The sequence below is a fragment of the Tetrao urogallus genome, assembly GCF_951394365.1.
Source record: "Tetrao urogallus genome assembly, chromosome: 5".
Lineage (NCBI taxonomy): Eukaryota > Metazoa > Chordata > Aves > Galliformes > Phasianidae > Tetrao > Tetrao urogallus.
In genome coordinates this window covers 34,944,235-34,962,587 of record NC_136818.1, presented here as the reverse complement: position 1 = coordinate 34,962,587, position 18,353 = coordinate 34,944,235, and the positions used below count along the sequence as shown (strand labels likewise).

The 18,353-nt window shown below is 37.9% G+C and overlaps 1 protein-coding gene across 2 annotated transcripts in view; it reads left to right on the top strand.

Annotated features, from left to right (window-relative positions):
• Positions 1-18,353, top strand: part of PARG (poly(ADP-ribose) glycohydrolase) — a gene marked incomplete at both ends in the record, with an annotated part of 56,787 nt that overhangs the window by 6,172 nt on the left and 32,262 nt on the right. For both annotated transcript variants that reach the window (XM_079535509.1, XM_079535508.1), the window contains 4 exons: positions 1,057-1,179; positions 1,705-1,788; positions 4,062-4,136; positions 17,921-18,013. In XM_079535509.1, coding sequence (XP_079391635.1) covers positions 1,057-1,179; positions 1,705-1,788; positions 4,062-4,136; positions 17,921-18,013 — 375 coding nt within the window. The remainder of the gene's footprint in view (positions 1-1,056; positions 1,180-1,704; positions 1,789-4,061; positions 4,137-17,920; positions 18,014-18,353) is intronic.

Genomic DNA, 18,353 nt, shown 5'->3' with positions numbered 1-18,353 from the left:
TAAGATAGTAACATCCAGAATACATGTGATTATAGTTTTACTGCTCTGGCCTGATAGGAACAAATACATATATAATTTATTTTTTTTTTTTTTTCATGAGTGTGTGTAGTTTCTTGTCTGAGCTGTAAACTGAGAGTTTGTTTGCAAATTGTACTAAAATGATTTGGTGTTACATTTTGATTGTCATGTGATTCTGTTTTGGGTTCAAGGTGTACAAAAGGTTCAAGATCTGGAGAGAAGAGGGAAAAAGTCATATGCAAGTGTATCAATGAATTTTATTCCTTTAGTCTTTTGGAGTAATGTGCAGTCGAATTATTGTATAAATAAAACATAAAAGGTTGTGGATGAATCCTAAACAAAAGAAAAGCACATTAAATTTAAGTGCAAGTTATGAGAAAAATTATTGCTATCACAGAGCTGTGTAGCAGACCAGGTCCTTAGGAACATTGTATTACCCAGTTTTTTCATATTTCTGATTTTCTGTGGAATAAGCTTGAGATATTACTGTATCTGTAATGATTTATTATCCACTTCAGTGTTAAAGACTAAGAGTGTTGTTTTTGTACATGGATATGATTACATTTGGAACTGTTTTGACAGTATTTTTTGAAACTGTGTAGGTACTTCTTAAATTCATAAATAAGGAATACTTCAGCTGATGGTTGGACATAAAACCAAGTTTGTATATAGCTTTTAATGTGCATCAAGCAGTCAGATGATTGCATTCCTTTCACTGAATCTAAGACTTAAGAGGACCTTAAAGATCCTCTAGTTCTGAGATCCTGCAATCTGAATGGAGCTGTGAAATTCTTCTTTGTAAACTTCTCCTTGAGCATTCACCTTATGCTTTGAGCTGTAGCTTATCTTACTATGGGTTTAATGGTGAGATTGTTGTTTTTTTTTCCTAACTGAATGCCCATCACTTTGCTTGTAGCTTTCTGCATTCTAAAGGAATTGGGTTGTAGAGTTTTTTCTTAACTCAGTCTGTGCTTATTCTTTATTTCTTTCTATAAAGGAAATAGAGCCTGAGCTTCTTTCCTCTTCTTGTTGTTGTAGGTAGACCTCCTGAGGGAAGGAGAGGTGCCTAAACCATTTCCAACTCACTACAAAGATTTGTGGGACAACAAACATGTTAAAATGCCCTGCTCAGAACAAAATCTGTATCCTGTAGAGGATGAGGTAAGATAAAATGCTTACAGCTGTGCAATAAAACTTGTTTATGTGTGTAGATTTGTTTTCAGTTTGCTGTGCTTTCACGTGTGCTCTGTTGACAAGCTGTGTACGAAATTGGAGGACCTTCTAGATGAACATATGTGGTCTGAAAAACGCTACATTCTTTGTTGTGGTGCTTAAGAAGAGGAAGATATATATTTTTTTTATATTTTTTTTCTTCTAGTAATTATTTTTCCAAACCCTTTGTGGGCTGGTGTGTGTACATATATGTGTGTGTATATATATATATATATATATATATATATATAATTTTTATATATATAATTTTTTTTTTTTTTACATAAAACAATTTGGGATGCTGACAAATGTGAATGAAACTTACAAAAGTACAGATACATATCTTTTTTAGAGAACTTCAGAAATCAAGTAACACTTATAAAATGTTGTGGCAAGGAAGACAATTATTACTAACTATATCTTTCTGATTTGTGTAACTTCATCTGACTTTATTTTTGGGCTTTTGTTTCAAAGAATGGAGATAGAACTGCTGGAAGTAGATGGGAGCTAATCCAAACTGCCTTACTCAACAAATTTACATGCTCGCATGATTTGAAGGTAAGCTTCTCAGTTTGGAATTGGCTCTATATACAGAAAGCTGTAAAAGTACTTTCAGGCTCTTCATGCACTGCTGTAAATGATTCTGGTTTAATCCTATATTTTGTCTTTTTCATAATGAAATAAACAGTCTGCTATTTAAAGGATCCTTCATGAATTCTACACATTCAAAACTGGAGATTGGGAAACTTGGTTTTTTTTAATTTTCCCCTGCTGGTCACTTCTCATTGTGCCTTTCATTTTTTAAATAACAGCTCCACTGAATGCTGTTATAGATGTAATAGCTGCTAAGCAGCATTATCAAAGTCCTGTGTTTAGTTCTCTATAAAGTACACAGTGTTGGCTTTCTTGGTATTTAAAATCAAGCGACACTGTTTTTGGAACTTCAGTGTGTAATCTGTTTTCTTCCCAGTTTGGATTCTCCTAATAAAATTGAAGGTTAAAATAGTGCTTTTGGTGTTATTTGGAGTCTGTTTTCCCATCTGGTTCACTCTATTTGGGGTAATTCTGCAGGCAGACTAGGCAGGATATTTGATGCTTGAAAAACAGCTGCTTGGAGTTAAATAAATAATGTAGCCATTAATTAACTTCAATTGGAAATCACTCAGTCACAGAGAAATTACATTTCTTTATTGTGGAATCTACAAAGACCTGAAAAGCCCACTTTTGTAAGTGGCCAGGAAGTCATGAAAACTACATTGTGATGAAGCTGCTCTGAGTTTCAGTTAGATTCTCAGTTGGCTTGTCATTTTTTACATTCCTACTGGTGTAAATCTTCATGCTGACATCTGTTGTCCACATCAGGTACTTATACTTGACTTGAAGTTTGCTAGTTTGCTGAAGGTATATATCATCTTTAATCAGGATTAAAAGAGTAATGTTACTGTGTTAGAGGAGAGAACTGTACCTGAGAGTTTCCATGGTTTGCTTGATGTGTTTGCTTGTTACTTGAGTGCTTAGAACAGTTGAGGTACAATATATGCAACATGCTGGTGCACAGTGATGGGCTGGGAAAAAAAGTTCAGACACTTAAATGTTACCACCAAATTTCTCAGGTGTTGTTAAAACAAATTCTGTATAAATCTATACAGAGCTCTTGGTCCAGTGATAGCTGCCAGTTTGTGATGTATGTAGCATGCAGGCTTTTTCTATAACCAAAATGGAAGTGCAATGCCCAGACAGGGGAATTTGAAACAATATCTCTTGACAGTATTCCTCTAAAATGGCAAGAAAGCAAGTTGCTGAAAAAATGCTTGCTTTTTGGAGACTAATTTACCTGCTGATGAATTTTACTGTTCTTCTGGCTTTTCAGTGAGGAATTAATCAATGAATTGTCATTTGTAGCAGCTTAGAATTAGAAACAATTCTAGGGCAATGTAGCAGACGATTTCTGCTAAGAATAGTGTGGGAGGCAAGAAAGGAGGTGTGTGCAAAAGCTGTGGGTATGTTTGAAATGAGTAATTGCTGTCCCTCTGCTTCCTGTGTTAATATTGTTTGAATTGGCATTCTTCTCAAAGTTTTTAAGGCTGATTCTTAAGAAGAGCGTAGTTGATTTTGTTCTGGTTATGGTTCTTTAGGCTACTAAACTGGTAAAAATTCTGCTAGGTCCTTTTTCTCTACAAAGAAGGCAAGAGCTGGGCAGGGAGGGATGTTTATATCATGGGTTGTAGGCAGACAAAAGCATGCTTTGTTTTGAGGTGGTTGGCTTTTGGTTTTGGTTGTGGGTTTTTTTTTTTGTTTTTTTTTTTTTTTTGCTACAAGGGTAAGCCTGTATTTGATGCTGGACAGCTTGTTGGATGCTGGACCTGAAATGTGAGATTCAGTATTGTTCAGAATTGCACCATATTAATAGAATCATGAAATGGCCTGGATTGAAAAAGACCACAGTGCTCATCCATTTCCAACCCCCTGCTATGTGCAGGGTCGCCAACCATCAGACCAGGCTGCCCAGAGCCACATCCAGCCTGGCCTTGAATGCCTCCAGGGATGGGGCATCCACAGCCTCCTTGGGCAACCTGTTCCAGTGCCTCACCACCCTCTGGGTGAAAAACTTCCTCCTAATATCCAACCTAAACCTGCCCTGTCTCAGTTTAAAACCATTCCCCCTTGTCCTATCACTATCCTCCTTCATAGCCACATGGAATTCACAGGGCTCTGTGGCAGGTTGTATCTGCTGGATGGAACTGTTTCTTCAAAAAGGAGATCTGATAAAATGTTTTTCCTCTTGTTAAGGCAGTGTTTCTAGGCTTTATTTTGTTGTGCTCTTTCCGCAGGAGGCTATTCTGAGATACAATGTTGCGTATGCCAAGAAGTGGGACTTCACAGCTCTCACTGATTTCTGTGACAAGGTAAACCTCGTTGATAAGATAGAAATAAGAAATATGAAGGAAAGCAAACTGCAAACAACTATGTTGTTTACATTCTTTAATACTTTTGGCTTATTTTTCCCTTTGCAAAAGTAGAAGCATTGCTGTTGTTTATGTGGATAGTTACTTGGCTGATAACGTCAGTTAAAATGATAATTAGACTTTGTAAGCGAGATGAATTTTGAATCAGAAGAAGCTAATTTGTGTACTTCAGTAACAGCTAAGGTTATTGAAGGCAAGGTGAGAAATGCCTTTTTTTTTTTTTTTTTTTGTTGAGGGAAACCAGATTTATTAGTAGACTGTGTTAACATTTCCAGTGTGATGGTTTCTTGTAAAAAGTCTTTTTTTCTTTGCTTAGACATCTTTAATGCTGTATTATGTGGTGATTGTATAGACTGTGCTATGCTGGTCTGGCAGTAAGTTTCTGCTATATGCTGAGACAAATTGATAGTGTGAAGCCTTTGAATGGTTGCAGTGGTTTGTGTGATTTCATATTACTTTTCTGGAAAAGGATGGAATAAAGAAATGAATAATAGGTGCAAATGCAACTTCGGGTATTTTTATTGTCTGACTTGGCTGAATTTCTGATCATTGGTCAGTTAAAACAGTATGGGATGAGATGCAATAGAAAATGCTCTACTTTTCTTCCAGCTCTTAAGTTATGTTCACATGTGCTCCATTTTTGGAGGGAAGGGTTCTGAAGCTGCATTTAGGTTCAGCAGAAACGAAATTTGTTAGTTACGTGTTTGGTTAAAACAGATATCTGCTCTGTTCATCTGATAATTGCTTTTTTGCTGCCTCTTGCTGATAAGGGCTAGTGTTTTAAAGAACATGTTTTGTTTCTTACACAGCATAATGTTGCTGACAGAAAGAAATGCAGGTTGTGCTGTATGTACTCGCTATGAGAGCTCTGTGTACTGGCCCATCTTTCTTGTTATTCAGATAGTCATTGTCAATATTGTGGACTTGTGGCCTCTTTGCTCCTCTTGTACTACCTGAAATTGACCTGGCCTGTTCAACTGGCCTTCAGCTGTTCATTCTGGTTGTAAAGTATTAACAAATGATCTATTTAAAAATCTTCTCAGGGATGTTTGCACCATATTGCTACAAAAGGATATGAGCTTGTCATGATGCTTTCATAGCATGTGTCTGAGAATTTGGAAACATGGATGATTGGATGGAGATCATCAGTCAGGGAAAGTAAGTAGTGTCAACACCCACCTGAGAAGAGGGGACCAGCAGGGAAATCAGCTGTTGCTGGAAAGGCAACTTCTGGCACTTGGGAAATGTGATGTAGTTCTAAGGTTCTGTATAAGAGGGAGCAGAACTGTTTAAAGATGGATTTTAGAGGAAGCTGAAGAGTATGTAGCTCTATATTGAAGGATAGTGAAGCATTATAGCTGTATAGCAGTTCCTTGTAAACTGTAGGAGCAAAATCATACTCTGGCTTTGTTTACTGAGTATGCTGAGTTTAGTGGAGGGAAAGCATCTTATACAAAAAGATGCTTAAAATCTTCTCGGTTACTAAGATGTGTGTGAACTCTTCAGGCTTTGTAAATCAGTAAGCCTGCTTATCTGAGCAGCTTCTGAGTGAGGTGCTGAGGTTCTCTGTGGAAATGCCCTGAATATACTAGCTGTAGTGGAGTGTGCCTTTGGAAATTCTTGTATCTGGGAGCTAGTAATTAGTAATTAGAGGATTTTCATTGGCTACTTGTTTTCTTGTTAATCCCATAATTTTGAGGGAACAGGGAAAGCATTTCAGGTGATAATTGCTTACTGGAAGTTGAGTGTTTTGCTGGTTGAGTAACCAGGCAAAGGAGGAGCAGCTCAATGGGGAGTTAGAGAAATAGTGACAGATATTAAAAAAGGAAAAAAATGGAGAGATTAAAGCAACCGAACTATTTGTGAGCCCCAGATAACTATTTCTATTCTTGGGCCCTCTACTTAACCAATAATTCTGTCATTTGATTTAGAGAGGAACTGGGTCTACAAAGCAAAGGGTGTCTGCATTAATGAGTCATTTGGACCATTGTGAGTAGCTATAACTTACTGAATGCAGACCTATTAAACTGAAGCATCATTTGTTACTACGTTTTCTAATTTTGAACATAGATTACTTCATCTGTTAATCTGGTAAATGTTCATATTAGTGGGTTTATCTTATACCATGTTTCATATTTTATTTTCCTTCTGAGTTATAGAGTCAAAATAGTTTTCTTTCCAAATTCTGCTTGTAAGATTCAAATTAATTTTTTTGTAATAACAGTAATAATAATTCCTGTTATTTACTAGCAACAAAATCATAGACATGAATTTTCTTAATTAATCATTAAGTGAGAATATCTTAAAGTTGGAAATAATTGAAATTGCCTCTACTGACGCAATAGCAAAGAGCTGCTTTTGCTCAGAACATTGAATTACTGTAATACCTATACAAAATGGCTTCTTTTTGGGGGGAAGAAGGCATTTGATCCTTTCTGTTCGCTTAGCTGGGAGATGCTTCTGATGCTGGTCTCATGACTTAATAAAACGGGGGACAAGAGCTTAGATTGAGAATGGTGCTTGAATCCACTGGAATTTCATAGTTGTTTTTTAAATACTCAAAATTGCATGGTTTGATAAATACTCAAAATTTTAGATCACTTTTGTGACAGCCTTTTAAGGTTTTGAAAGTTTGTTTTCCTTCTCCATTGGGTTGAAAAATTGTCTGTTTGTCTGATGATGGAGAGACTTTCTATGTCTTGGTGTTGTTTTTGGCAAAGGAAGAAAACGTGTTGCTGATGTGTAGGATGCAGTGAAACCATGAGACCTGCATTCCAAACCATTTTGCTCCTTTCTAGGCAGGAGTTCTGTCGAAGAGCACCTGTAGCTCTTTATTATCTTTGAATGCTCTGTTGTGTGCAGGAATCTATTTTGGAAGATAATTTCCTAAGAACTGTTCCATTGTTGTGAAAAGTTTTGTTCATCTTCCCAAGCACAAACCCTGACAAAGGCAGATGGGCGGTTTTGCAAAGCATTGTCAGAAGAGGGAGCCCTCACACCATTTTGAAAACAGTATTTTGGATGCTCCTTCATGTTTGAAAGTAACATTCCTGCTTGTACAGTGAAGTAAGTCTGGGAGCTTGGCTGCTGCTTTTTGCTTTTTAAAAAGTTCATCGTACTCACCAGTAACATACCTGAAGTTCTTGGTGGCTTATTTTCTTCAGGCATCTGACAGCTTTGTTGTTTTCTACATTATTTCCATGCTGTTGTATTGATTTGCTTTTGCATTTGTCTGTCCGTATTGGCAAACAGGCTTAAAATTTATTCAAGTTATTACTTACTGGATGAAAGTTATTAGTGCTAACGTTTTTAATCTTACTTGCATGATGTTTATAACTTGAAAGTCATTCTTCCATCTGTTTTCCTAGAAATAGACTAGAAGGCAGATAGGAAAATGTAAACAGCAAGTGGAAAAGGAATTGTGAAGAAACTGCTGTAGATCTGGCTATCTGGAGACCCACAGCAACCTGCTCCAGATGAGCATTGTTTATAGGAATGGTCCTCGCTCACGTTAGGTTGGCAACCTTTTGATCAACAGTGCTAGGTACTGTAGTAGGCTTTCTTGTTTGCTTATTTCGGTTTGTTGGCTTGTTCTTCCTTGTGGATGGGCCCTTCTCCTTCCAAGAACACCCACACTCTTTTGCTTTTTCCTGAGCACATAAAAGAACAATTTGTCATTCAGGGCTTATTAGACCGAGGCATTAATCTCCAGCAGTAGCAACTTCATTTTAGGCGTAGAGAAACAGTCTGTCATCCTTCAACGTTTGGGCAAATAAATTACTTGTAATATAATGACCTCACACTATTCAGTGCTGAAGAGGATTAAATCCAGAACTTGTATGTGAGATTAAAAGACAAACTGTAGCCTCTGATGATTACTCACATGTAGAAACTGTGAATATTTTGACTCTAAGCTTGAATTCTTATGGAGCATAGAGTGAAGATGGTAGTTCAGGTAAATTTGTGTGGCATAATTAGTGATGGTCTTGGAACTTCTGTGAATGATCTGAAAAATGCATCGTGGTACATCTTGCAGGTGTTCACTTTGTGTCTATAATGGGTTTGTTTGGAATCCTTCTCTGGTAGAAAGCTTGTATGTGAGAGATGGAGAGAAACTACAGTGAGAAGAGGCAGGAGTGAATTAAAGGTATGTAACAGCTTCCAGATAAGGAACGTCTAAATAGTTTAGGACTGTCTCTTTTTTTTTTTTATCTGGGAGAGAGATGAGGAGTGAATATGACAGTGGTATCCTAAAAGAGTAGCAGAGAGAGTGAAGAGGAAATGAGTGCTTGTTCTTCCAGTACAACACTGAAGGGGCACTGTGTGAGTGTTCTAAGCAGGTATGGTTTTCAAAAACTGTCAAAAGGAATTAATTAATTAGGTAATGTCATGGAACTCCTTGTTAAGTAATGCTGAGGATACTAAGTGTCCACATCAGGTTTTGAAAGGATTTGTACAAATCCCTAATAGGGAGATCCTGTTGGCTTCTATGTAGTTACTGTGATGATCTCTGCAGATGTTTGGAATGCTGATTACTCCAAGCAAAGGCAGTGTTCTGACGGAGTGCAGCTGATGAGTTGCATTGCTTGCTGTTGAATTTTTCTAGTGTCTTTTCTTAATCCCAGTTGGATAAGGTCTGTGCCTACAGTGATCATTTGTCCATTTTTGCATTCTTAGAACTTTGAGTTGAAGATGGGGGACAGAAATGACCTTGTTGTACAGGTTGTATTCTGATGTAGCACCAATAGAAGTTGCTGAAATGTAAGAGAAACTGTTTGCTTCTTTTTTTTTTAGGACAAAGGAGCGAAGGGAAAACACTTCAAATAAACATGAGTTGACAGTGCTTACGCCTTTGAAAATCTGTTATTTTCAGGCACACTGCAGAACTTTAGCCCCTTCGTGCCTGGTTGATGCAAATAGGAAGGCATGAACAGGTTTTGCTATTAGTATCTCTGTGAAGAGAGGTATTCTGTCACGATCCATTCTATAATACTCAGTTTCCAGTGGCTGCATTTGGCTTTTGATGTATGGAAAAGCATGTGCATGCTTGCAGTGACTATGGATGTTTGCTTGTCTTGCTGTCTTCTGAGAAAGCTGTCTGAAGCCAGTCAATCTGTGTGTTGATTCTTGTCATCTTATTTGCCTTTGATTCCTGTGTAATCCAGCATTTTGTGTAAGGAACGCTTTGTTCTCCAAACTGTATTACAGACAGTTGTTTTCTTTTACAAAAGAAGCTGCTTCATTTGTACATTAGGATTTATTCTGTGAAATTGAATGAAACACGTTAACGCTCTTTTAAAAAAAGGGAGTTTCTTCTACTTGATTGCTGAGAGAAATCTTTGGCATGAAGGGAAAGGAACAATGTAATACGCTAGTTTGTCTTGTGTGCAGTCTTTGATAAGCATTTATCTGTTATAGAAACTTAAAACATAAGTATGTGCAGTACAAATATGCAAAAAATATCTTCTATGCATGCAGCCTTTCCTATTCTCTGTAAATATCATACGTCCATATGATATATTATCTAAATTTTGGCATTTATGGATACGTGCACGTAGTTTAAGATACTGCTTTTTTCCTTAGTGGATGTTCTGTGTGGTTTCCAGAATACAGGAGGGTGGTCTGAGAGGTGCAGCATATGATGAGTTTTATTTCTGTTAGTCAACGCCATGTGCTTAGGAGTAATTCAGACAAATGGAAGAAAATCACAGCAGTTTTCACCGGAAGACCTTGTGAGCTTGTGGTGCTGAATTGGCATTAAAAGGTGAAACGTGGGCTATACCTACAGAATGTGCCTGCTGTGTTTGTTATGAAAGTTCAGTTTCTCCCTGGAATGTGTGTTGCTACACAGTATAGTAGTGCATTGGCATGAACACTTCCAGAAAATGGGTCAGATGCAAGTTGTTGAGTTGAGGGAGCGTGCTAAGTGTTTGACAGCCTAGTGTTTGCACTTGTGACTCTACCAGAGCTGTCAGCTTCCTCTCCAGCAATTGGTTGTGTTTTCAGATCTCTGAGCTGATAGGAGTGAAATTAAGAAATGCTTCCTTTCCAAAACTGCAATTGCAAAGCATTACAGTCACAGAGTAGCACAGGCTGTGGTCTTAGCCTTAATAACCTTTATTAAATAACCTTAAACTTAATTTCTTCATCTTCTTAAGATTGTTACTCGGACGATTTTAGAAACTATCCTTCCATTTTCTACCACTGTTTCCGTATCCTCATCTAAATAAGAGACTGTAAGTGCAACATACGTGAGGATGATGTGACTGTAGAATAATCTAGTTGCATTGTGGTTGAGCTCTGCATTTTCATTCATTTCTTGAAACAGATTACACTGTTTTTAGGAACAGTTTTAGCAACTGTTAGGTATGTGCATGTCTTGGGAAATTTTTGGTTCACATAATGCTTTACGTCATGTGTCTCCTAGCACGTCTTAGAAATTTTCCTGTATGTTTTGTTGTTTGAATGACTTGCTGGAAAATAATAAACAAACAATTGCTGTAATCAGTGGTATTGGCACAGAGAGAATTTTGAAGTACCACGTTGTTCTGGTGAGTGGTTTTTTGATAAATCATTTTTATAATTGTTTGGACAGTACTAACAGAAGTGAGCATTGTACAGAGATGTCAACGCAGCAGAGGTAGGCTTTTAAGCAAGAAATCAAATGTCCCAAGGCTGAAAATAGCCTATCTGTTGTTCTTTGCCAGATTTCATTTTAGTCCAGATGTTTTCAAACAATTTTCATTACATCAGATTGTCTTTTCCAAATCTAAACTGAAAGGTCTTTTGAATGTGCCACGGAGGGTTTCCTTTTCATAGCATCAGAAATATTTGTCCCCATTGTACGCAATGTAAGCTTTTCTGGAGGGAAATAAGCATCTTGTATGCTTTGAAAGACGTTAGTAGCTCAGCATTGTCAAGGTGAAATAGCCATGTGTGCTGAGTGACAGGCTTATTATTGTGAGCTAAATAAATATTGTTACTTTTTCTTCTTCCCAGTGAACCAGTTGAGTGTCTTAAGTGTTACTTTGTAAACACCATCACAGTGACTATTGTGTCATCAGGGGAGGGATTGCTGTGTATACCAGGTGTAGAGTTGTACTTATATTGTGTCTGAAGTACTTGTGGATATGTGAAGATACGTTCTTAAGATGTCTTCTATCCCAAATGAGTATAAGAAACTTATTTTGGTTGCTGTGGTTTTCCTTAGCTACTTTATGCCATTACATTTGTGATGTCTGGAACACTGATAATATATTAAAAAAAAAAAAAAAAAAAAAAAAAAAAAAAAAAAAAAAAGGTTGTCATCAGCACTCATGAGAAACTCGCTGAAATAGCTGTAGTTAAATGTAATGACTTTTGAATGTCAGTTCAAAAGTTCTTAGCAGATGATTTCAAAATCACAGTGGTATTAAACTTCTACCTCATTCCCCTCTTGCAACATAAGTGCTCTGGGGAGGCAAAAGATTGGGGTGAACCTGGGCACAGATCTTTTTCATGCTTACCTAATAGCAGTTGGTTAAAAGATGGAGGTTTTCATTTCTGTGGGCTCTGCTGTAGAAACAAGACAATTGCCCTTTTCAGCTTGTTGTACTTGCCTAGAGAAAATCATAAGCATTTGGAAAGCTGTCTTTTGGTCTTCTTTACAGGAATCTGCCCTTGCTTTGGAAGTGGTTGTGGCTCTTCTGTTCAGGATAGGACTGCTTTTTAGGAATGTACAGGTGGAGTTTACTTGGAGCTCATGGCAAATCAGGATTCAGGTTTCACTCGTTGACAGTAGGACAGTGGCTGAGTTTAGAGTACCAGTATTGTGAAGTACAAAATGTGTTAAAACCATTAGAGGGAGATGCAAAAATATTCTCTTCCTTTCTCTCATAAATGATTGTATTTTATCTCGAATGTTGAAAAGCTTTAAGAGCAAAGCTGCTGCTGTTAGGGATGATACACCTGAGAGAGCATTTCAGAGCTGGATTGGCAGAAGACGTGAATGAGGCTTCAAGGAAAAAAAAATAAACAAAAATGAATTAACCTCTGTCTTGTTAGCTGTCTTATTTTTTCCTTTTGAAGTGTCAGTTGGTGGTTTTGATAAATGTCAGAAGCATTCTTTCTCTCAAATAAGATTCTTCCTGCATAATCTGGTTCTGTGTTGTTTTTTTCTTCCTCCCTCCAAAGATTACTTGGTTTCTAATCGGACAAGTGCTCAAGAAATGAAATGGATTTGACATCCAAATGTGTTTCCTGCTGAATTAGTTCTGTAAGGGAACTAGCTATAAGGAGCCAGATGTCAGTATATTCTTTCCTGCAGCTATGTAAGTTCATTAATTTAGTAAAACAGAATCTAAACAAAAACATGAGGGGGTTTGTGTCCCTCTCAGCCTTCTCCTCCTGGCTTTGCTACCAGAGTTCAAGCTTGTTTATACATAAAATTTTTTGCCTTATGACAAATAGTCTGTTATGCATACAGGTCAGTGGGCTGCAGCCTAGTGTCTCTGTCTGTTTCCAGGTATGTCTGTAATTCAGGTGTGTGTTTAAATGGATTTCATCTGTTCAATCTATTTCAAAGAAGAAAACTCTTTCACATGGAGTATGACTTCAAAGCTTTTTCCCTCCAGGTGTATTTAGCTAATATTAGTTTTAAAAGACATGTGATCAGCACTTGTTTGGGTTCAATTTTTGTTTTTTGTTTTAAGTTCTCTTTCCAACTGTTTTAAATAACCTACTGAGTCAGTTTGTTTTCAGGATTCTCAAGCATTTGAAAGCATGTGTAACAAGGGCTACGGGAAGAGAGAGAATGCACCTTGGCATTCTGAGGCTGTTTTAGTCTTTGGTAAAAGACTCAAATGTAATAGATGACGACTTGATTGTTTCACTGACAGTGAGGAGCATGGACAAAAAGCATTGGACATCTGTATGAGGCAGGAGAGCGAGCAGATAAGTACTGGCTGTTGGGGCATTAAGGGAACAGGAAAACATTTCACACTGCATCAAGGACTGGCTGTGGGATTGCTTAAATATATTTTTCTATAAGCATCATCTTAAAGGAAAATATTGCTATGAGTGGAGATACTTCAGGTTGTCTTGAACATCTTTGGAATACACTTAGCATTATTTGAATTTCCCACTTTTTATTGAAATGTCATTATTGAGAAGTGGACATGCTCATCTTGCAGACAGCTGAGCTTTTATCTCAAGTCAGTGACAAGGAACCTTTTGGAAGACAGACGGTAATAGTGAATGGGAGGGGAAAAGCATTTGAAATGCTTATGAATAGAAAAAGTCTGTTGGAACACTTTGGAAAAGTCTGAGAAAATCATTCTGAGTTGTGTTAGGCTTGATAGCTCAGATTCACACCAGATTCCTTGCATGTGGCACTGGGCAAGCCCTTCTCTTGGCAGAAGTGTGAGTAGCATTCCTCTGGTCACATCTTTTTAAATTCTTGTCTTTGAATTGCAAACTTGAAGGAGTGTAGTAGTGTTGTCTAGGTAGATTATCCATGCACCATGCTGCACTTCTGCTTGCAACTGAGTTTCTTAGCTTGAAAGTATTCATCATGTGCATCTTGGTGTTGTGTAAAAATAGAGAGTGTTTTATTTAAGACAGTCTGAAGTTACTGAAGAAAATAAAGTATTCTTGAAATTAGGGGAATGAATTTACTGTAAGTACAAAGAAGTTACTCCATTTGTCTAATTCATTAATTGGAGACCATTACCACCTGTAACCTTATGACTTTGAACATTAAAATAATTAGTAAGGCTGTTACTGGGAAGGCAGGTCAGTCTAGTAGCTGGTAGTGCAAACAAATGAGTTCTAAGCTCAGACAGCACAGTGGCAGCTGGGAAGAAAACAAAATTCAGAAGGCTGTAATCCCTTAGAATGAGAGGATCAGAAGTCTCAATGAATGCCTCTTTTCCCCCTCTATCCCTGAGAAAGTGGTTCAGTTGGTCATTGTCCAGCCACAAAAGGATAATGTGAGGAAATAAAAACAAATTGAGAACATTAAGCCACTGCTGTCCTAGCACATTGCTTTGCCTGTTAACCTGATTATTCTGCCTTCCCATGTGATAGATGGAGATGTCCAAGCTTCTGTTCTGTATACATAGCTTGTTTGGTTTGATGAGCTGTCAGATTTAGATTTAAACTCTACCGTGGCTATCAACCCGTGCTACCTCAAATTCTTCTTACTTGAACTGTCAGCCACGCTCATTCATTACATTTTGGAGGACTAGTTTATAGTGACAGGTGGCCATTACTTACAGCAGTGTTTAGTCGAGTTTCTTTGCTGCACTATAAATGTTCATTTTGCAAAATCGCAATGCAGGTTTGGCCAAGAGCTCTCACCTGTGCTGCTGCTTGAAGAGCCATTTGCACCTTATGGTTTGGAGCCCTAAGTCATGTTAATTTGTTCAATCACCCCAGTACAAATGCAGTTGAGATCACCGAGTGATTTCTTTGGAAAAAGGCAGTTTGTATTTTCTAACTCTGATTCTATGTAACTTTTTCCTTAGAAATACCCACTGCGTATAATCAATGGATATTAAGATGTTACAATCACAAAATAAACAAGAAAGTGAAGTAGATTATGATAACAAAAGAGAATAAATGGAAGGCTTACCCTTATGTTGGGCTCACCACAAAACACCAGAAGGAGGGATCTCCAGACAAGATCCTTCCCCACTGGTAGCCAGCTCTTAAATAGGTCTAGGAGGGGTGCAGCCAGGCTCCACCCGTTCTGGCAGCACAGGTGAATTGCCTTCACCTGTGCTCCTCTGGCTGGCTCATGGCTCGCCTCAGGTGATCAATCAGAGGTTCAGGCCGTGACTCAGCAGTTCCCGTACACCACTGCTTTTATTTCCTTCCTAATTTGTTTTTGCATGATTGGAGGGCTATTAATAATTTAAGATGCAAATACTAAGCATTCAAAATTGAAATTCAGTCTTTTAACTTTTGCATAGTTATAACCATTTAAAAGATTGCACGTGTTTGTTTTGTTAAGATGCTTGCTTAACAGCTTCACACCAACTAAACCACTGTTTCCTCAGTGAGAACAGTTGCCTTTGTACTCTGCTGACCAAGGGGACTGCCTGGTTTTCTTTCATGTGCCCCTGCCTTGCACCACATCAGTGTTTCAGGACCTTTTGGTAGGCTGGTTTGATTTGCTAATACAGTGGAACATGATCCCTCAGATTATTATCCTGTGGGGTTAACAAGCTGAAGGATCTCAGGAACATGGGGTGGACGTGTCTGGGGGTGAAGAATGGCACATTGCTCTTTCAGCACCAATTAATTAGGATATGTAATATGACTCCAAATATGCTGCATTTTAAATCAGTACAAGTTATCGCTTCTGAAGAGTTTCTTTCTCAAAAAATCTTTATTCATTTTTGTGACCAGGTATCTTTGTGCTGCTGCGAGGTTCTCCCAGGTTAGTGTTTACATGATGGAACATCTATCAGGTAGAGCTTCTGGGGAGAAGTTAAAGCTATGCTTAAATAGGAGAGCATTCAGAACCAGGAGTGCTCAGGCTTCCTGATGTTACAGCTAGAGAAGAACAGAGGTGAGAGTTCCTTGGCAAGGTCTGTGAGCTTAGCACTCACATAGATCATCTTTATGCTGTGGGGTCTTGTGATTTGTCTTGTGGTAGTGTAGCCCTTTAAAAAACAAAACACAACAACAAACACTCATTTGTTACGTAGATGTAGGAATAATTTGCTTGAAGTACAGTGAAAATGCATCTGAGCATTTACAGTCCCAGATTTAGATGGATTTCTAGTGGATATCTAGTAAAAATAGTGTATAGGAATAATAACATTAGGAAGGTGAGAAGAAGCAGCACAGTTTAAGTTACAAAAGTGAACTTCCTAGTTACGTGTTCTGCATGAGCTGAGCAGTTCCTGGCCCTACTTCTGCTTAGGGAAGAAATTGTCTCATACTATTGTTGTGTTGTCTTAAAAGAAGCATAAAGAAAAGGTTGAAGCCTTGACAGTTCTGACAAAGTCCGGTGCCATTGTGTGTCACCAGATAAGTGATACTGCATATTCTGTGACAGTCAGCAAAGCATGGCAGCCACTATTTATATGTCAGTTTTAAAAGAGAGGAAGCGTTGCCCAGAGGGGAGAGAATATCAGAATTTGACAGCCCAGTAGACATCAGAGGTTAAATGTCATCTTTTGAATAGGTTTAACTTACATATTCATTTTATTTATTGAGGTCTGAATTTCAAGTTCATAATACTGATTTTGTTTCTTTCTGGTACTTAAAAACATTGTATCTAAGAACAAAAAAAAGTTTCCTGAGCAGAAAGCAGATGATGGTAAAGATGAGTTGGTTGTTTGCAATATCTGACCTGCACTATATAAAAATGTGAGTGTGTATGCAGCCAATGATGTTAGAAAAGAGAATCATTTAACCAAAGTGTTATGTTCCTGCTCAATTAAGTATTTTTCAGATCTTCTAGGCTTGCTGTTCTTTGGAAGTTGTTGTTTCAACTTAAAATTTTTGTATATCTCCCTGAACAGCATACACTGTGTATGAGAAGTGACTGTAGGTACTGGCATTGTTCTTCTATTTCTCTCTACACTTCCCTGCCATGTGTTGTTTGTCCTTTGAGAGTATTTGTATGATGTTTTTTTGTTTGTTTGTTTTTAAACTTCCTGAGCACACTTAGTCTCTTTTGTATCACTTCAGATAGAATGGAGTAATGCAGAGAGATGCATCCGTAGTTGTTTCAGAGATCTTGGAAGAACTGAAACTGTGGGCCTTTACACAATGTTTCTGGCTTGTATCATATGCAGTGCAGTGTGCTTTACTAAGTAAATGTCTTATTTTCCTTTGGTTGAACTCAGAGCTGGTGGCTGTGACTGAGAAGAGAGATTCTGGGTCAGTGCTGACAACTCTGTGTGCTTTGGCAGCCAAACATGCAACAGTGGGCCTGACAGTGTAGGATGGGAGCTGAGAATAAGGCTGAGGAGCTTGACATGACTAGGCCTGGAGTGTAAAAGCTCCAAGAAGCATTCTGAAACCTGGATGTACCTGTGCCTGTCTTTTAAGTGCCGTCAGTTCTGGGAACACAGGTTAAAGAAAGAAGCTGAAGACCTCGCAGCTTCAGCATGCAGGAACTTGAGGCTGCGGCCATTTTCATGTGTGAGCCAGTTTTGGGGGGTTGTGATGGAATTTTGGGGGTATGTGATGGGGTGTTGCCAGGCTTGCATGCTCTTACAGCATCTCATGTTGCAGATGCTGAGGACCATTGGTCTGACACAGCAGTGTATCCTTAATAGGGCAGTGTCATAGATGCTTGCCTACGTTATCAAAGGAAATTGAATCCTTTGAATGCTTTAGTGGTAATGTAATGATTTATATTATTTATGTTGTGAATATAATTTATGTGAATTTTTTTTTGTATAATGAATTTCATTAATTGTTTTGAAGAACATAATCAAATAAACTTAAGATTCCTTCATAGTACATTTGATCACATGCTTTCTCAGTTGCAGCTTTTGAGAGAGTTGTTCCTGTACTTCAAGCTAAAGGGTTATTGGTTGGTAAAATTCAGTGAGATACTGTGATTAAAAAGTTGTAAGCATTTGATTTGCATTAGGCTAATAGGGTCTTTTTAATCTCTTTTGAAAGAGCTTTTTCAAAACCTTCTTTGTACATTTTGTCATTGTTGAGTTTAAAAGCTTTTTAAAATTGTTGTTTATTTACTGATTTCCCTTTTTAACTAGGTTCTTGAAGATGCAGAGGCCCAGCATTTATTCCAGTCAATTCTTCCTGATATGGTCAAGCTGGCACTCTGTCTTCCTACCATCTGCACACAGGTAAGCAAATACTAAGCTAAGTGCTCTCAAGCAAACCAGTTTTTTAGCTGCTGGGAGGATGTTTGTTATGATGTTAGCAACTTTCTAAACACAGTCAAACACAGGACTCACTAGGCCATGCAGTAATGCCCTTAGTGAAGAGAAGTATTTGTAGTGTTAAGCAGTATAAACGTTTAAGAATTTTGTCAGACTTTTTTTTTTTTTTGTCGTATGTAAAACTAGACTTCTAGAACTTACTGGAGAGAGCTTTTAAGGCTTCTATCCTCCCCTCTGTGTGACTTCAGACATCGTAATATAGCTTGTTAATGAAATAGTCAGAAGACAGAATGAGATACACAGT